Source organism: Corythoichthys intestinalis, chromosome 7, assembly GCF_030265065.1.
Source record: "Corythoichthys intestinalis isolate RoL2023-P3 chromosome 7, ASM3026506v1, whole genome shotgun sequence".
In the NCBI taxonomy this organism is placed as follows: Eukaryota; Metazoa; Chordata; class Actinopteri; order Syngnathiformes; family Syngnathidae; genus Corythoichthys; species Corythoichthys intestinalis.
The window spans coordinates 6,015,983-6,034,547 of record NC_080401.1 but is presented as its reverse complement, the minus strand read 5'-3'; the positions used below and the strand labels follow the sequence as shown (position 1 = coordinate 6,034,547).

The 18,565-nt window shown below is 39.3% G+C and overlaps 1 protein-coding gene across 5 annotated transcripts in view; it reads left to right on the top strand.

Annotated features, from left to right (window-relative positions):
* LOC130918685 (serine/threonine-protein kinase MAK-like) overlaps positions 1-18,565 on the top strand; it is a 37,008-nt gene that overhangs the window by 1,248 nt on the left and 17,195 nt on the right. For 4 of the 5 annotated variants that reach the window (XR_009063809.1, XR_009063810.1, XM_057840603.1 and 1 more), the window contains exons 2-9: positions 4,716-4,930; positions 5,031-5,199; positions 11,003-11,057; positions 12,753-12,874; positions 12,977-13,059; positions 16,676-16,808; positions 16,916-17,087; positions 17,247-17,414. Coding sequence is in view for 2 of the 5 variants with exons in the window: in XM_057840603.1 (XP_057696586.1) it covers positions 5,099-5,199; positions 11,003-11,057; positions 12,753-12,874; positions 12,977-13,059; positions 16,676-16,808; positions 16,916-17,087; positions 17,247-17,414 (834 nt within the window). In the remaining 3 variants the exon portion in view is untranslated. Of the gene's footprint in view, positions 1-4,715; positions 4,931-5,030; positions 5,200-11,002; positions 11,058-12,752; positions 12,875-12,976; positions 13,060-16,675; positions 16,809-16,915; positions 17,088-17,246; positions 17,415-18,565 lie in introns of those variants that run through there. The other variant, XR_009063811.1, reaches the window with a different exon arrangement.

Here is an 18,565-nt window from a genome sequence, read left to right as displayed (position 1 = left end):
CCAGTGCCCTTTGCTGTGTGGTCTTGTTTGGTTCAAAAATATTGCGCACACGCTTAAAATGAGAGCAGCACTGCCACCCACTGAGTGGATGTGCAATTACACTTTACTCTAGTACGGTAAAAAAGCCGCCCCACTATTTGAGAAGTACTGCACAAGGTACAGGCAGCATCACGTTTGTTGAATACAGTTTGCTCGTAATTAATCTTTTAACCACTATACACTTGCATGTGATGATTTAGAATGGTTGTTTTTTTAAATATATATATACAGTGGGGAGAACAAGTATTTGACACACAGTCAATGGGAAAACCCATTGGCAGTGTATCAAATACTTGTTCTCCATATATATATATATATTTTTTTTTAATTTCAAATGCATTTTGGACCATTATTTAAGTGCATATATATTTTTTCCCATATCCATATATGATATTATTTAAACATCATGCTCAAATTCTGATTCACCCCCCTCTTAAATTTATATACCACAATTTTCGGACTATGAGGCGCACCTAACTATGAGTCGCCTCCCACCAAATTTTACACGGAAACGTCAGTTGTTCATAGATAAGCCGCACTGGACTGTAAGCCACAGCTGTCCTTAGTGTATTATGGGATATTCACACCAAAAGATATTAACCCGAAACACTTTATTTGACAGCCACATCACAGGACTGTCATAAAACCAAATGAACCGCCATGAAGTTTTGAACCAATTGGCTGCAAAGCTTCATTGCCTCAAGAAGCTTCATTTGGCCATTAATGCTCCCTTGGGGGAGACAATCAACCTCTGCTGCCAACTGCTGTCAACACTGTTGTCGTCCAACATGCCTCCTAGCATGCATTGCAGCGCTGCAGATGTAAATATCAAAATATGTTCTGTGCTAATTATTTCTTCAATTACTGTTCAAATTGTTTCATTAATGACTAGTTAAGGTATTTGGTAACACTTTATTTGACAGTTGCGCCATAAGACTCTCATAAGAGTCTCATAGTAATCTCACTTTAAATGGATGTAAAAGATCCGAGCTGGACATAAATGGAGTTGGAGACGTAATTTTTCAGATGACACCGAATGAAATCTGTCATAAGCATTTACTAATGCCCATGATAGTGTCATGTCATAATTATGACAATCTAATGGCAGTCTTATGACACCAATGTCAAGTAAAGTGTTACCTATCAACCCCCCAAAAAATCAAAATATAACCCGCACTGTACAATGAGCCGCAAGATTCAAAATGAGGGGGAAAAAAGTACACTACCATCCAAAGTTTGGGGTCACTTAGAAATTTCCTCATTTTTTAAAGAAAAGCACTGTTTTTCAATGAAAATAACATTAAACCAATTAGAAATACATTGTATACATTATTCATTTGGTAAATGACTATTTTAGCTGCCAATTTCCAGTTTAATACACGTAATTACATGATCCATTCTATAACGTCTTTCACATCAGCTATGTTTATATTAATTTATTAATATATAATATTTTCCAATCAAAAAAAAAAAAAAACAAGTCACACTTTTTACATTTTGTAAAATTTCACCTATATAAGAGTGTAATACTAACTAACTTAAACATTCAAATGCTGTGAGAAAAAAGCCTTTTGGTTTTTCCTGTTGTAAGAAACCCGCACCGAACTGTGACCTCCGAACCGAGGTACGTACTGAACCTTGACTAGTGTGTACCGTCACACCCCTAATATATACAGATATATTTTTCGATATGCAGGTGAGGCTCTGAATCTCTTCCCTCTCCTATCTTTGCTCTAGTTGTTTTCATTAAAAAAACATTTTTTTTAAATCGCACAAGGTTTATGGATACGTCATTTAAGAAAAGTCTAGGGCATGTCTCTATTTTTGGTAAAACAAAAACAATTATTATTATATTGTAGCATCTACAAGGACAACACCCACTTGATTAATGATAATGCATACTCAACAGGAAAACAGTCCATTATTTTTAATTAATTGTACCCACCTGAACGCAAACGAACTGTATGTAAATAAAATAAGAAGTTGCCCGAGAGTTAAAAAATTTCACATCCAGTTGTAGAATTAGTGTTGCCCGCACATATTTTGGGAAGGGCTACAAAATATATATAAATGATTTTTACATAAAATGAAGGAATTAGTTGAAGGATCCGTTTCGGGTAAAAAAAAAAAAAAAAAGTATTGTTTAAAATAAAACAACAAATTAAAGAAATGCCATGAGTATTAAAAAATAAAAATAATTTGAAATAAAATCTATAAATACAAAAAAATAAATAAATACATAAACCAAATTTTAATAAATTGAAGAACAAAAAAATAATAATAATAAAGAGAAATTCTAAAAAGTTTTGCCCATCTGTGTTGTACTCTGGACATTTTATAGTGGGGCAAATAAGTATTTAGTCAACCACCAATTGTGCAAGTTCTCCTACTTGAAAAGATTAGAGAGGCCTGAAATTGTCAACTTGGGTAAACCTCAACCATGAGAGACAGAATGTGGGAAAAAAAACAGAAAATCACATTGTTTGATTTTTAAATGATTTATTTCCTAATTAGAGTGGAAAATAAGTATTTGGTCACCTACAAAGATTTTTGGCTGTCAAAGAGGTCTAACTTCTTCTAACAAGGTCTAACGAGGCTCCACTCGTTACCTGTATTAATGGCACCTGTTTTAACTCATTATCGGTATAAAAGACACCTGTCCACACTCTCAGTCAGTCACACTCCAAACTCCACTATGGCTAAGACCAAAGAGCTGTCGAAGGACACCAGAGACAAAATTGTAGACTTGCACCAGGCTGGGAAGACTGAATCTGCAATAGGTAAAACGCTTGGTGTAGAGAAATCAACTGTGGGAGCAATTATTAGAAAATGGAAGACATACAAGACCACTGATAATCTCCCTCGATCTGGGGCTCCATGCAAGATCTCACCCCGTGGCGTCAAAATGATAACAAGAACGGTGAGCAAAAATCCCAGAACCACACGGGGGGGACCTAGTGAATGACTTACAGAGAGCTGGGACCACAGTAACAAAGGCTACTATCAGTAACACAATGTGCCGCCAGGGACTCAAATCCTGTACTGCCAGACATGTCCCCCTGCTGAAGAAAGTACACGTCCAGGCCCGTCTGTGGTTTGCTAGAGAGCATTTGGATGATCCAGAAGAGGACTGGAAGAATGTGTTATGGTCAAAGCATGATGTTTCCACCCCCATGCTCCACAGTGGGTATGGTGTTCTTCGGATGCAATTCAGTATTCTTTCTCCTCCAAACACGAGAACCTGTGTTTCTACCAAAAAGTTCTATTTTGGTTTCATCTTTTGGGCTGTTTTTCTGCAAAGGGACCAGGACGACTGATCTGTGTAAAGGAAAGAATGAATGGGGCCATGTATCAAGAGATTTTGAGTGAAAATCTCCTTCCATCAGCAAGGGCATTGTAGATGAGACGTGGCTGGGTCTTTCAGCATGACAATGATCCCAAACACACAGCCAGGGCAGCAAAGGAGTGGCTTCGTAAGAAGCATTTCAAGGTCCTGGAGTGGCCTTGCCAGTCTCCAGATCTCAACCCCATAGAAAATCTGTGGAGGGAGTTGAAAGTTCGTGTTGCCCAGCAACAGCCCCAAAACATCACTGCTCTAGAGGAGATCTGAGTGGAGGGATGGGCCAAAATACCAGCAACAATGTGTGAAAAGCTTGTGAAGAGTTACAGAAAACATTTGGCCTCCGTTATTGCCAACAAAGGGTACATAACAAAGTATTGAGATGAACTTTCGGTATTGACCAAATACTTATTTTCCACCATGATTTGCAAATTCTTTAAAAATCAAACAATGTGATTTTCTGTTTTTTTTTTCACATTCTATCTCTCATGGTTTAGGTTTACCCATGTTGACAATTATAGGCCTCTCTAATATTTTCAAGTGGGAGAACATGCACAATTAGTGGTTGACTAAATACTTATTTGCCCCACTGTAGTTAACTCTGATTGGTTAAAATGTGCATGTTTTCTGGAACAGCAAACAGCAAACACTTATACCGGAACAGCATTCTGGCCCTGAATCTTATACCGGAACTGCGTTCTGGCCCTGAATCTTATACCGGAACTGTGTTCCTGACCGTTCTGGCCCACTTTCACCCTTGCATTTAGTATTGTCCGGCAAATTATCTCACTTTCAAATGGATGTAAAAGATCCAAGCTAGACATAAATGGAGTTGACATAATTTGCCAGATGACACTTAATGACAAAAGCATTCAGTAATGCCCATGATAGTGTCATGTTATAATTATGACGGTGTTATGATGCTACTGTCAAATAAGGTGTTACCTATTAAGCCAAATAAATGAACAAATAAACCACACTGGACTAGAAGCCACAGGCATCAAAATGAAGGGAAAAAGTCGCGGTTTATAGTCTAAAAATTACGGTAAGTATCTATGCTTTAATATCCATGTATGTTAGAGACGCAAACATAAATAAACAGCTCTAAGTTGTGGGACACGGTTTATTAAAGACGTCATACTCCAAAAGATTGTTCAGCTTCTGGAAAACGCATTTCTGATGCAAAGAGTTCCTTCAGTGTTTCTCTGTTTACCACTAGAGTGTGCCGCCGGGGGTACTCCTACCACACTTGTGAATAATAACTGCTGTGTTTGTTGGAAATAGATATTTAGTGATTTATTTCAGTCACAGATTCTCTAAAGATAACTTTCTCCAGTTGCTAGGCTTGAAACACCAAGATTCCATATTGAGGTTATTTCCTGGCGCACATTCTGGCCCACATGTCAACTTAATCCACTTCCTCTCACTGGGGATTGGTGTTGGCCACCAACGGCTTATCTTCGTTCAGCTGAGTGAGGCATCCAAGCAAACTCCAGCCAACAAAAACAGCCTGCGGCATTCAGATCTCTTGGGAACTATACAGAAAGACAGGTAAAAATACATATCCCTAACTTACATTTCAGCATTTTTAACATCATTTGATAGCTAATAGCCTCTCAAAACAAATAATTCTGCTGTGATGCTTTACAAGGACTGAGGGCTACACTGTGGCGAACTGCAGAGGCTCCTCTTGAAAGGGGGGAGTGGCATCTGTAGAAAATGAATCGCTACACAATGCTCAAACAGTTGGGGGATGGCACCTACGGAAGTGTACTCTTGGGCAAGAGCAACGAGACTGGTGAGCTGGTTGCCATAAAGAGGTAAGCAGATCTGGCAAGGTCACTAACATAGTTTTGGGTCAAGAAGCCAAGTCCAAAGTAAAACATGTTGGGTCATTCTCTAGGCCAGGGGTCGGCAACCCACATGCGGCTCAGTTTTATATTGAATAAACGAATATTTAATGAAAATATATCGTGTATATACGTATATTTAACTTACCTTTAATAGGTAGATGAAATCAGGCTTACTGTTTTGTGTGCTTGTTACCAGAAGGATCACACAGGTCATGATTTCACCAACTACAGTGTTATGAAAAAGTATCTGAACCTTTTGGAATTTCTCACATTTCTGCATAAAATCCCCATGAAATGTGATCTGATTTTTGTCAAAATCACACAGATGAAAACACAGTGTCTGCTTTAACTAAAACCACCCAAACATTTGTAGGTTTTATATTCTAATTAGAATAGCATATAAACAAGGACAGAAAGGGGAAAAATAAGTAAGTGAACCCTCTGTCTATGGAGAATTAAGAGAGCAATTGAAAACAATTTTTACCAAAAAATTTAAGTCAGGTGTGTGCCCAATCACTATGCAACACACACCTGGTAAGAACTGTCTTGATGAGACGCATTGTCAGATGTGCATCATGGATCGGTCGAAAGAGCTGTCTGAAGACCTGCGATCAAGTATTGTTGATTTGTCAAAAGCTGGGAAAGGATACAATAATCTCTAAATCTCTAAAATTCTGGATGTTCTTCAATCGACATTCGTTGTCTACAGATGTTGTCTACAAATGGGGAGAGTTTGGCACTGTTGATTCTCTCCCAAAGGGGTGGCATTCCACGAAAGATGATGACAAGAGTTCAGCGCAGAATACTCAGAGAGGTAAAAAAGAACCCCAGAGTGTCTGCTAAAGACTTACAGAAATCACTGGCACAGTCCAATATCCCTGCACACATCAACTATATGTAAAACTATGGCTAAGAATGGTGTTCATGGAAGGACTCCACGGAGAAAGCCACTCCTGTTTAAAAAAAACATTGTTGGTCGTTTAATGTTCGCAAAAAGGAACTTGGACACCCCACAAAATATTTTGTGGACTGATGAAACCAAAGTTGAATTGTTTGGGAGTAAAACACAATGTCATGTGTGGAGGAAAAATGGAACAGCTCACCAACATCGACACCTGATCCCAACCGTGAAGCATGGAGGAGGAAGCATCGTGATTTGGGGCTGATTTGCTGCCTCATGGCCTGAACAACTTGCAATCATTCATGGAAGAATGAATTCAAAAGTTTATCAGGATGTTTTGCAGGAAAACCTGAGGCTGTCTGTCAGACAGTTGAAGCTAAAAAGAGGATGGATGCTGCAAAAAAGACAATGATCCAAAAACACAGAAGTTAATCAACTTCAGAATGGTTTCAGAAGAACAAAATAAACGTTCTGGAGTGGCCAAGTCAAAGTCCAGACCTTAACCCCATTGAGATGCTGTGACCACACCTAAAGACAGTGATTCATGCAAGACATCCCAGGAATCTGACTGAACTGCAGCAGTTTTGTAGAGAAGAATGGGCCTAGATTAGTCCTGATTGATATGCCAGACTGATCTGCAGCTAGGAAGCATCTCATTTTTCCTCCTTCTGTCATTGTTTGCATACTATTCTCATTAAAATATGAAAACCTCTAAATGTTTGTGTGGTTTTAGTTGAAGCAGACGCTGTTTTTTTCAGCGGTGTCATTTTGACAAAGATCAGATCATATTTGATGGTGATTTTATGCAGAAATGTGAGAAATTCCTAAAGGTTTAGATACTTTTTCATACCACTGTATGTATTGCCAAGTTTTTGTGCCTTTTGAGCAGTGTTGGGAAAGTTTATTTTCTATTAAAACTAGTTTAAAATGCAGTTCACAAATTTTTAAATGAGCTGTTTAGTTCATAGGTCATAATTCAGAACTTTGTGCTAAAGTTCATGACTCAAAAAAAAGAACTTTTCTAGTTCTGTTAATCCTTCTCTTATCAATAATAGCATGCAGCAATTATTGGGGAGAGTCGATATAGAGCCACAGACAGAAATTATTTTATCAATTTTGACACTGAAACTCAGATATTCAAGTTCAAATCCGCGTCGGTACGGACCTTTTCGTGAAACTCGCTTAAATGCAGGGGTGAAAGTGGGCCAGAATGGTCCGGAACGGTGCTTTGATCCCGAAAAAAATGACGTCAACTGTGTACACCCCATGTTAAAACTTGTAAAACATGTAAAAACTTGCCAGGCTGCATGTAAAAACTTGCCAGGCTGCCACATACGCATCTCATCTCTTGCAAGAAAACAATCTACTAATGTCATATTTGCATACACAAGTGTTAACAACAAGAGTAATAAAGTGCTTGTGTAGCGTCAAGTTTCCACCAATATTTATGTATTCCACAGAGTACACCTCAGCAGCGGCAGCAGTAGCCTATCCAAGTCCTACGAGTCGCATCGCGTGCAGTAACCCACCCTGGACTCAGTTGTCCGTTCAATTGGCTGACTTACTGACATGTGATCAGCATGGATAGTTAGCTCTGATTGGTTCAAATGCGCATGTGCTTTCTGTAACAGCAAAAAAAAAAAAAAAAAACCAAGCTTGTTGAAATGGTGCAATAAAAAAAGGGCATTATTCTATTTTATTTGCTCTGATGGGGAGGTTTAGAACATCTCCCATGCTAATGTGAACTTTGGACTTATTTTTATTCATTCATGTTACGCTACTTATTTTTTTCCTTATAATTAACAGATAAATAAATAAAATCAATCAATCAATGTTTGCGTCCTATGCTCTTAAGTCGTTAAAATCGAGGTTTTGCATTTAGATGTGAGGATATAAGGGAAAATAAAAATTAGCTGTTATTTTGCAAATTATTGAAAAAAATACAATGTTAAATGAAAATCAGTTTCTCATGTATGCCTATTGATAGTAATTGTAATGCAGTTGCCTAATGCAAGTGTGTTTGTGTTATAGTTATAACTATGCCAAAAGCAGTTTTCTTTAAATTTCAGTGGTTTTAGGATGTTTGACGCCTCCTCCCAACTAAAAAAAAAAAGAAAAAAAAAAAAAAAAAAAAAAAAAAAAAAGAAATTCTGGCTCTGCAGCAACCTTTACATCAGGGAGTTCCAGCAAGAAATTCTAGCCACTTTCACCCCTGCTTAAATATTGGCACTGGGCTGGTGTTGCCTCAGATTTTGTGGCCCATTAGAAACTGCAACTTTGCGGTTTGCGCATGCGCGTAATGTTACAAACTGCCACGAATGCAGCGATTCCAAAGTAAACACCAAAAACTTTCTATAAAGAAAAGAATAGTCATGTGAAAAAATTAAGGATACCCCAATAAATATTCAGTTCTTAAGAAATATTAAGAAATATTCACATATCAATGTCTGAATCTTGTTTTTCTTTATCTCTGGAAAAGAAAGTGATTTAATTGCAGGTAAACAACAAAAATTAACATTGTTTTACTCATTAAACCAAATTTATCAACAAAACAGCGCCATATTCATGATGCACCAAGGGCGTAGATTTGCATAGGGACATAACACTACCAACTTTTCAGGATGCTCAAATTGTCCCCACCAACTTTTAATCAACCTTATTTGCATTATATAATGTGTTCAATTAGATTGTCTTCCCATATGTTGTAAGGATAGAATAGATAGAGTATACCCTACCATTATTAAGTGAAATATTTTCATTGTGTTCAGGCTTACATGCCTCCTTCGAAGAGAAATGATATTAAGTTTTTTTCGGCCAGCAGCAGCCACTGTATCTAATGTCAAAAGATGTCATTGTGGTGGAGGTGGGGAACACGCCACTAATTTTGCAACTGAAAGTCCGACTTGCAGTAGAGTCAGCATAACATTAAGCTGTGTGAACTTGCTAACCTGAAAATTCGAAAGCTCCTTAGAGAGAAGCGTCCTCCTGTATGCTTTCAACTGTTAACGTTAATTCAACTGTGCATTTAGTGCATTTATTCATTTATTAAAATTAGGGCTGTCAAATTTATCGCGTTAACGGGCGGTAATTAATTTTTTAAATTAATATTTAAAATATTTGACGCAATTAACGCATGCAGGGAATGACCCGTTTATGCGTTGCCTCAGTTTACAATGACTCCGTTTTAGCACATTGAGAGCGAAAAGGCAGAGAAATGCGAGTGGACACAGGCGTTCATTGGAACGCACCTTTTATTGGCTTTTTCTTAACACACTTAATAGAACACGACGCGGAACATATTGTATACCATTTGCCGCCAGTAATGACAGTCATGGATGCCCAACTTCCCATCATGCATTTGGGCGGAACAGGAGACGTTCTTTTTCTCAATATGCCTAAAAGAACACAACTCAGAACATAGTGTATACCATTTGCAGCCACTACAGACAGTCATGGCTGCCCAACTTCCCATCTATTTGGACGGAGCAGGAGACAATCTGTTTCTTAACACGCCAAATTGATTAAAACGCAGATCATACTGTATACCATTTGCAGCCACTACTGAGTCATAGTTGCCCAACTTACCATCATGCATTTGGGCGGAGCAGGAGACGTTCTTTTTCTTTACATGCCCAATTGAACTCAACGCGGAACATGCTGTATATCATTTTCATTTTATTGTTATAATAAACAAATACAGAACTTATGTACAGTATGTTGAATGTTTATGTCCGTCTTGTGTCTTATCTTTCCATTCGAACAATAATTTACAGAAAAATATGGCATATTTTAGAGATGGTTTGAATTGCGTTTAATTACGATTAATTAATTTTTAAGCTGTGATTAACTCGATTAAAAATTGTAATCGTTTGACAGCCCTAATTAAAATGTATTTCTTCATCGTTTATTTAATAATACTTATATTTGCAGCCTATGCAGCCATTTTTTACCCCCAAATAAAAAAAAAAAAAAAAAAACCACACAAAAACACAACCACTGTAAATTTCCTTTACAGCGTCCCTACCAGTGCTGAGACCAAACCTACGCCCTTGTGTTGTTCGTGTATGTTTATGATTTAACTTGTTTATTTAGCATCTTTGGATGATAATTAGAGTCCACCTGAATGTAAAAGAATGCTTATTTGCCGCCATAAAAGTTTCAGGAGCAAAGCTGCCGTATTTGCTAAAAAAAAAAAAAAAACACAGCCGTGATAGTTAGCTTGGGTTGCCAGGTTCGATGGTTTTCCTCTATGAAGGCTTGTTTTTTAAAGTGTTTTTAGCCTGTGGCCCGATCTGCTTTGTCCGAAAGGCTCTGATTCTCAACACATGAACAAGGTTATGAACGCCACTCACAACCGCTAGAATGAACTAGCTCGTTCACATTGACATTCATGAGACAGAAATATGATGCGTTCAATTCACGTTCGGCCAAAATATGAACATGTTCATGAACGATCATTCATTGAATGTGTCATGCACAACACTGCTTGTGGGTACACATACAGTATGTAAAATCTCGGTTGCCACTTGGAAGGTATCTTTTCTGTGGAAACTGGGTTGAAATGGCCTTTTGAATGTTAAATGTTGCAGACCCCTGCTCTAGGCTCACATAATAATCTAAATGTACTGAATGAATGAATAAAAAAAGAACTAATGTATTCGTACTAAACTGATCAGACTAAGGAGGACCACATTAAAAATTTCATGATTACCTTCAACGTCAGCTAGGTTTAGTTGTATTTTTTGTATTCCCCAACTGAAAAGTTATATTTGACCCATGTGTATACAATACAATGTTATATTATTTGACCCATGTGTATACAATACAATGCGATATTATTAACTATCACGAAAATTGTCATTCATTAAGGATGAAGAGGAAATTTTATTCGTGGGAAGAGTGCATGAATCTCAGGGAGCTTAAGGTGAGAATTTGACCAGTAAGTAATATACAGTGGGGCAAATACTGTAAGTATTTAGTCAACCACTAATTGTTCTTCCACTTGAAAATATTAGAGAGGCCTGTAATTGTCAACATGGGTAAACCTAAACCATGAGAGATAGAATGTGGGGGAAAAAAACAGAAAGTGACATTGTTGGATTTTTAAAGAATTTTTTTGCAAACCATGATGGAAAATAAGTATTTGGTCAATACCAAAAGTTCATCTCAATACTTTGTTATGTACCCTTTGTTGGCAATAACGGAGGCCAAACGTTTTCTGTAACTCTTGACAAGCTTTTTACACACTGTTGCTGGTATTTTGGCCCATTCCTCCATGCAGATCTCCTCTAGAGCAGTGATGTTTTGAGGCTATCGTTGGGCAACACGGACTTTCAACTCCTTTCACAGATTTTCTACGGGGTTGAGATCTAGAGACTGGCTAGGCCACTCCAGGACCTTGAAATGCTTCTTACGAAGCCACTCCTTTGTTGCCCTGGCTGTGTGTTTGGGATCATTGTCATGCTGAAAGACCCAGCCACATCTCATTTTCAATGCTCTTGCTGATGGAAGGAGATTTTCACTCATAATCTCTCGATACATGGCCCCATTCATTCTTTCCTTTACACAGATCAGTCGTCCTGGTCCCTTTGCAAAAAAACAGCCCCAAAGCATGATGTTTCCACCCCCATGCTTCACAGTGGGTATGGTGTTCTTCAGATGCATTTCAGTATTCTTTCTCCTCAGTACACGAGAACCTGTGTTTCTACCAAAAAGTTCTATTTTGGTTTCATCTTACCATAACACATTCTCCCAGTCCGCTTCTGGATCATCCAAATGCTCTCTAGCGAACCGCAGACAGGCAGGGACGTGTACTTTCTTCAGCAGGAGGATATGTCTGACAGTCCAGGATTTGAGTCCCTGGCGGCGCATTGTGTTAATGACAGTAGCCTTTGTTACTGTGGTCCCAGCTCTCTGAAGGTCATTCACTAGGCCCCCCTGTGTGGTTCCGGGATTTTTGCTCACCGTTATTGTTATCATTTTGACGCCACGGGGTAAGATCTTGCATGGAGCCCCAGATCGAGGGAGATTATCAGTGGTCTTGTATGTCTTCCATTTTCTAATAATTGCTCCCACAGTTTATTTCTTTACACCAAACGTTTTACCTATTGCAGATTCTGTCTTCCCAGCCTGGTGCAGGTCTACAAAAAAAAAAAACAAAAAAAACAAATGCGACTTATACTCCAGTGCGACTTATATATGTTTTTTTTCCTCTTCGTTGGGCATTTTTTCGCTGGTGCGACTTATACTCAGGTGCAATTTATAGTCCGAAAAATACAATAATTCCCGGTCATGGTAAATCTTGCGCCACATCACACAGGGATTTAGCTGGATATAATTCTGAAAGGAGCTTTACGTGAGCAAAAAAAAAAAAACCCCAACAAAACAATTGGAGACAAAAAAGCGGACGAGACTGGCGTCATAAAGTTGATATCACGTAAATTGGGTATGTCGTAACCCGGGGAATATAAGGCACACTTTTAGAACAGGATGAGACCAGACAAAAATACTGAACCAGGCAGAGGTACGAGAGTGTGTTGAGATTACGGTATAGCACAGATATCATTGAAAGAGTGCAAATGGAAATACTTGTAACTGATTATTTTTCACCCCTGTGCAGTCACTGAAGAAATTAAACCATCCCAATGTAATAAAACTGAAGGAGGTCATAAGGGAAAATGACCACCTCTTCTTTGTCTTCGAGTATATGAAAGAAAATCTCTATCAGCTCATGAATGAGAGGTAACAATATATCGTTTAGCTTTTAGTGGCTTTCTGACATTTGCATACGCTTACTTTTGAAAATGATTTTTTTTTTAATATGTAAACCTGTGATGTTGCTAGGAGCTGCGCAAATTTTTCTGAAAATGAGATAAGGAACATCATGTTTCAAGTGCTGTCTGGCTTGGCTTTTATGCATAAACATGGTAAGAAATTATTTTTCCTTACATTACTCAATTTGGAACTACCCTCAAGCATTTTTGTGGCGATCTAAAGTCTAGAAATATTGGGAAGGCTAACTTTGGCTTAGTTCAGAAACAAACGATGGATTTCAGTGCTCATACAAATTTCACAGAAGCAAGGGCATAGGTTTGCATAGGGACGTTAGGGACATAACACTAGTATATTTTCCGGATGCTGAAATTGTCCCCACCAACTTTTAAGCAAACTTATTTGCATTGTAAAATGATTTCAGTGATATAGGTAATTTAGATTGTCTTTCCCTAGGTTGTAAGGATAGAACTGACGCAACCATAATTAAGTGAATTATGTTCAGACTTGAATGTACCCCTTTTCACATCACCTCAAACTTCTTCTTTCTGCCTTCGACGGGGGCGGACATGTTTCCTCCCTGCTGCTGCTATCTTCATCAGTCTAGTCTGTCTGTTTTTTGTTGTTGTATTTTTTCCTCTGTGGATCAACTGTGGCTGGTCTCTCATACTAAAATGGATTTGATTAGTTGGTCTTTCAGCGCAATTGACAAGATTTTTTCAACAAGACAGGGTGCACCAGGAGAGCCATCTTGCCTAGATGGGACCTTTGCCACTGGCTACGTGAGAGATTCATGAGATCATTGGAAGCCAGCCTGTCTCACTGTTCTATCTGTGGAAGATATCGAGGATATTTGGCTCTTTACTGTAACGGTCGTGGGGTTCCTTCTGGTTGGCTTAGGAGGCGCCCTGCTCTACTGGAAAGTTTCCACGGTGGCAGCTTTCAAGGAAATCAACAAATTAACCATGGATCAAACGATGCGTTTCAAGGCATTGGAGAACCGCGTCGAGGCTCGGATTGAGAAATGGCTCGGTGGACTCACGGTTCAGTCTGAAGAAGGATGGAGAAAAGTGGATGCTTCCTGGTGCCAGGTGGCGGAACTGTCGAGGCAGACCGCGACTAATGGCAAGGATCTGAGGTCTCACCTATGCCCTGAGGAGTGTGATTTTTGCTGAAGACCAAGTGTAATTGGACTTATTAAATTACTTATTCGGCTTAATTCGATTATAATTTTCCTTTCCCTTTCCAGAACACCCTTATCCCACCCTTCCCTTCTCCTGGAGAGAGCCGCACAGATGGCCCGATCTCTTGCCCTTGATTCTCTTCCCAAGGCCGCCCGCAGGGCTCTGTGACTCTAATTTTGTCTAAAGACATGTACAAATACTGATACACAACCTCCCACCCTCCAGTCTGCTACCGCCTTTTCTTACTATCACTCACCCCCCTTCCTCCAGCCATGACTGGTAGTTTTCCTTTTTTTCGAACAAAAATTCCTTCACGTGACCTGTGCGTTGTCATATCCCTGCTATGTTGTATGACATATGGGTGTACTGTAACTTCTGTAACTGCTCTGTAATTTCCGGAGAGAGAAGTTGGCGGCGCAAATCGTCTGCAGCGGCCCGATGCTAACTCATTGAGCTCAATTTCGTTGTCATCTGTGAAAACTGGTGTCAATGACTAATAAAGATCCTATCTAAATGCACGTTTGATGACTCCCGACACACGCACTCACAGCTCCGACAGAAATACAACATGTCGACAACATGCTGCCTCCTCCGCCCCATTCGAAGAGGAGGGATATTCGAAGTTTTTTTTGGCCAGCAGCAGCAGCAGCAGCAGCCACTGCAAGTAATGTAAAAAGTCATGTCAATGTTATGGACGTGGGGAACACACCACTAATTTTTCTACTAAAGGTCCGACCTGCATCAGAGTCAGCATAACATTAAACTGTGTGAATTTGCTCATCTGCAAAACTCGGGTAGTAAGCTGCTTGGAGAGAATTGTCCTCCGGTATGTGTTTTCTATTGTTGACGTTTGAATTTGAATTTATTGTCATTTGTCATCATCATCATCAACATCATCATCATCATCATCAGCATTAAAATCAACGTAAATATTTGTTTATCCAAGAAGATGAAAAGAGACATGACAAAGGGAACGGAAAAAAGCCAAAGCTTATCGGGACCCGTCCCCCTTCCACCAAGGTCGCACAAGCAACAGCTCCTGATCAGTCCAATGACAGTCTAGCGCCTACTGTTCAAAAAGTCATTAATTTCCATGGAGATTTCACAAATAAATTTATGTAACTTCGATCAGTACATGTCCTTAAGTTGTACATTTGAGTCAGGTGCACGATAGACACAACAAATGGTAATGCCTTTACAGTTAGGTATACTTAGCTCAATTGTTACACATTCCATCAATTCTTCGATAGCGGTTGACCTGTCATGCAGGACATCAAAGTTGAACACATTTCTGATAAAAATTGCAACACCCCCACCTCCCTTAGCTGTCCGATTTACTTGGGCTACGTTGTATCCATGCAAATTGAGGTCAAGTCCTTTGTTATCATTAAGCCATGTTTCGGAGACGGCGATAACATCAAACTTATTCTTGAAGCCTTGTAGATATTCATCAATGCTTTCCATATTTTTGTAAAGACTCCTGGCGTTGAAATGGATTAGTTTTAGCTTGCCGTCATTATCCATAGAGTTGTTGTATTGGTCTGTGGTGTAGTACTTACAACTGTTCGGCATGTTATTGTAGAAGTTACTAGCCGCCTCGGCATATGATCGGGGCACCAGTTGTAATCCAGAAACGATGAGATCATTTGCGCGTCTTCCTTGGTCGAGTTCATCAGCCAAGTATTCCAGCCTTTTTATGCGCGCATCCTTTTCCTCACTCTCTTGCTTGAGCCTCCATTTTCATCTCCATTTTCTGGATGGAGGTTCTAAGTTCTTCAAAATCCTCTTGTTTTGGAGCCTGAGCCTTTCTGGTGCCCATAGCCGAGCTGTATTCCAGGCTGTATTTTCAGGCCTGCGCTTATCAGCGAAGATAGGAGCGTGTCCTTCACGGAGCTGGCTTGTATGCGACTGCACAGCTTGAGCTCAGCCTTCAGAATGACGTTAATTAAACTGTGAGAAATGCAGTGAACCGAAGCTTACCCCCTTCTCCCCAATTTTGGTTTTTATTTTACTGATGTGGTCTTAAAGCAGCCCAAAGGAGCTTTCATCAAGTTTGGCTTGTGGACAAAAGCAGTTGTGTTTTACCTGAAGGAAGACACCATTTTTATTTATTCTTGTTACATATGAAAGTTAATATAAGGCAATACAGATTTATTTTGCATTGATCATTGAGACTATCAATTAATTAAGTTCATATTCATGATGAATGTAGCCCCGTTCAATAATCTGTTTGGTCTTATTAATGTCCCGTCCAAAAAGTGTACCTGCAGGTTATGCTGTTATATCGTCCCTACCAATGTTGACAACAAACCTACGCCCTTGCACAGAAGGAACAGGTTTTTACCATGATTATTTAACATTTTAATGGCGTCTTTCTAGTTTTTAGTAAACATTTGTCAACCGCATAATAGTGCGACAGATACCAAACAAACCAAGAATTTTTTCTTAATACTGTCAACATTACTTCATCCATCCTGCTCAGTAAGAAACATTTCACTAAAGAGACCCGTATTAAATTAAAAAGGTAAAATGCATTACATTTGAGCATATGAATGTAAGGATTTTTAACAATATATTTGTCTCCAAGGATATTTCCACCGGGACATGAAACCAGAGAATCTGCTCTGCACAGGTCCAGAACTGGTTAAGATTGCAGATTTTGGTCTTGCCAGAGAAATTCGCTCACAGCCGCCATATACTGATTATGTGTCTACTAGATGGTGAGACAAAATTAACATCTGTACAGTATTAAGGTTGTTAATTTATTGACAAAGCTTAAAGCACAACATGAAGGACATGCTGTGAGTAGTAGTTGTTGGTTTAACAGGTACAGAGCTCCAGAAATCCTGCTCAAATTCACCTCATACAGCTCACCCATTGACATTTGGGCAGTGGGGTGCATCATGGCAGAACTGTACACACTCCGACCCTTGTTTCCTGGTAATAGTGAGGTGGACGAGATCTTTAAGATCTGTCAAGTGTTGGGAACTTTAAAGAAGGTGAACTAACATTCAAGAACTTCCCATATTTATTTGTTACATATCTAAACAACTGAATTCCAAGTACTGTACAGTTGTTTAACTTAACTGATTTTCGAGATGATCAATTCACTCATTCACTGCTGTTGTTTTTGTTCTCGTGTCTCTAAACACATTAAGGCAGATTGGCCCGAGGGCCACATTTTAGCAAGCTCAATGAACATCCGCTTCCCAAAATGTGTCCCGACCTGCCTCAGCTCTTTGATTCCAAATGCCAGCGATGAAGCCATAACACTAATGAAAGACATGCTGCAATGGGACCCGAAGAAAAGGCCAAATGCAGCACAGGTAAATCTTTGCTTATTTTGATAATTAGGCTCGAGAGTATGACGTGGCACTCGCGAGGTTTCCACCCCTATCGCCATGTTGGAAGCAGGAAGTTCGGTGTCAGAACTCCGGGAAACATAAACAGTGAGGCATTTCGACTCAGGTCGCTCTTTAAAAATGATTTGAAATCATTGTTCGGTAAAGAATTGCAACAATCGATCGAATAGAAAGGAGAATGTACAGCTCGACGGAACCCCATTGAGTTTCTTCCGGATCCCTACATGGAGAAAAGGCGAGGGAAAGCTCATATCTGAACTTACCAAACGTCGAAGAATGGCGTGCGTGGCCTCGATCAGAAGGAAGGGCATAACGTTTGATTCTCCAGTTACACACAGAGTTTGCTCTATGCACTTCCACTCCGAAATTTTTTGTCTACGCAAATTTCGGTAACTTTATGCCTTAAGTCGGCCTGTTGTTAGCTATAGCCACAGCTAAACAACTAGCATGTATGCATGTGCATTGTCTTCATAAGACATAATTCCTGTCGTTTCTAAATAAAAAAGGCTGTAACATGTGTGCCGTGAGATAGTGGCAAAGAATTTGTACACAGGCTACATTGTCTGCAACAAATCTGTTTTCTAAAACACAGCATTGATTTGTCACTTAACTATCACAGCTCAGCACAGCACAAATTCAGATGTTCATGACAATGAAAATGTAAACACACATTGCCTACCTTTGCAAGAACGATGATGTTGCCGTTTGCTACAGTCATAATGTGCAGGTCCTGCACCGATCTGCAGCAAAACTGTTCGTAGCTTTGTAGCGATTTGTTGTTTCGGAATTGCTGATGATTGCAGTAACTTACACCAAACACTAAATACAGCATAATGTCCATTTCGCGTAGTGGTGGAAGCTTGTCCACATCTTTATTCCATTTGTGTTCGGCTTGCTCGGAAGGGTCAACATTGTTCACATCCTTAAGTTTGCTCACATCACACTGTCCTTCGCCGTGGTAACAAGTTTGTGTCTGTATCGAACTGGCAAGTTTTCCTTACTTTTTTCCATCTTTGGCACTCGTAGTTGAATTGTATTTGCCGTTAAGTTTCAATGTCCCGTGATGCAGACGTGCTTCCAATATGGCTGCGTTGTCGGAAATCTCGCATGATCCC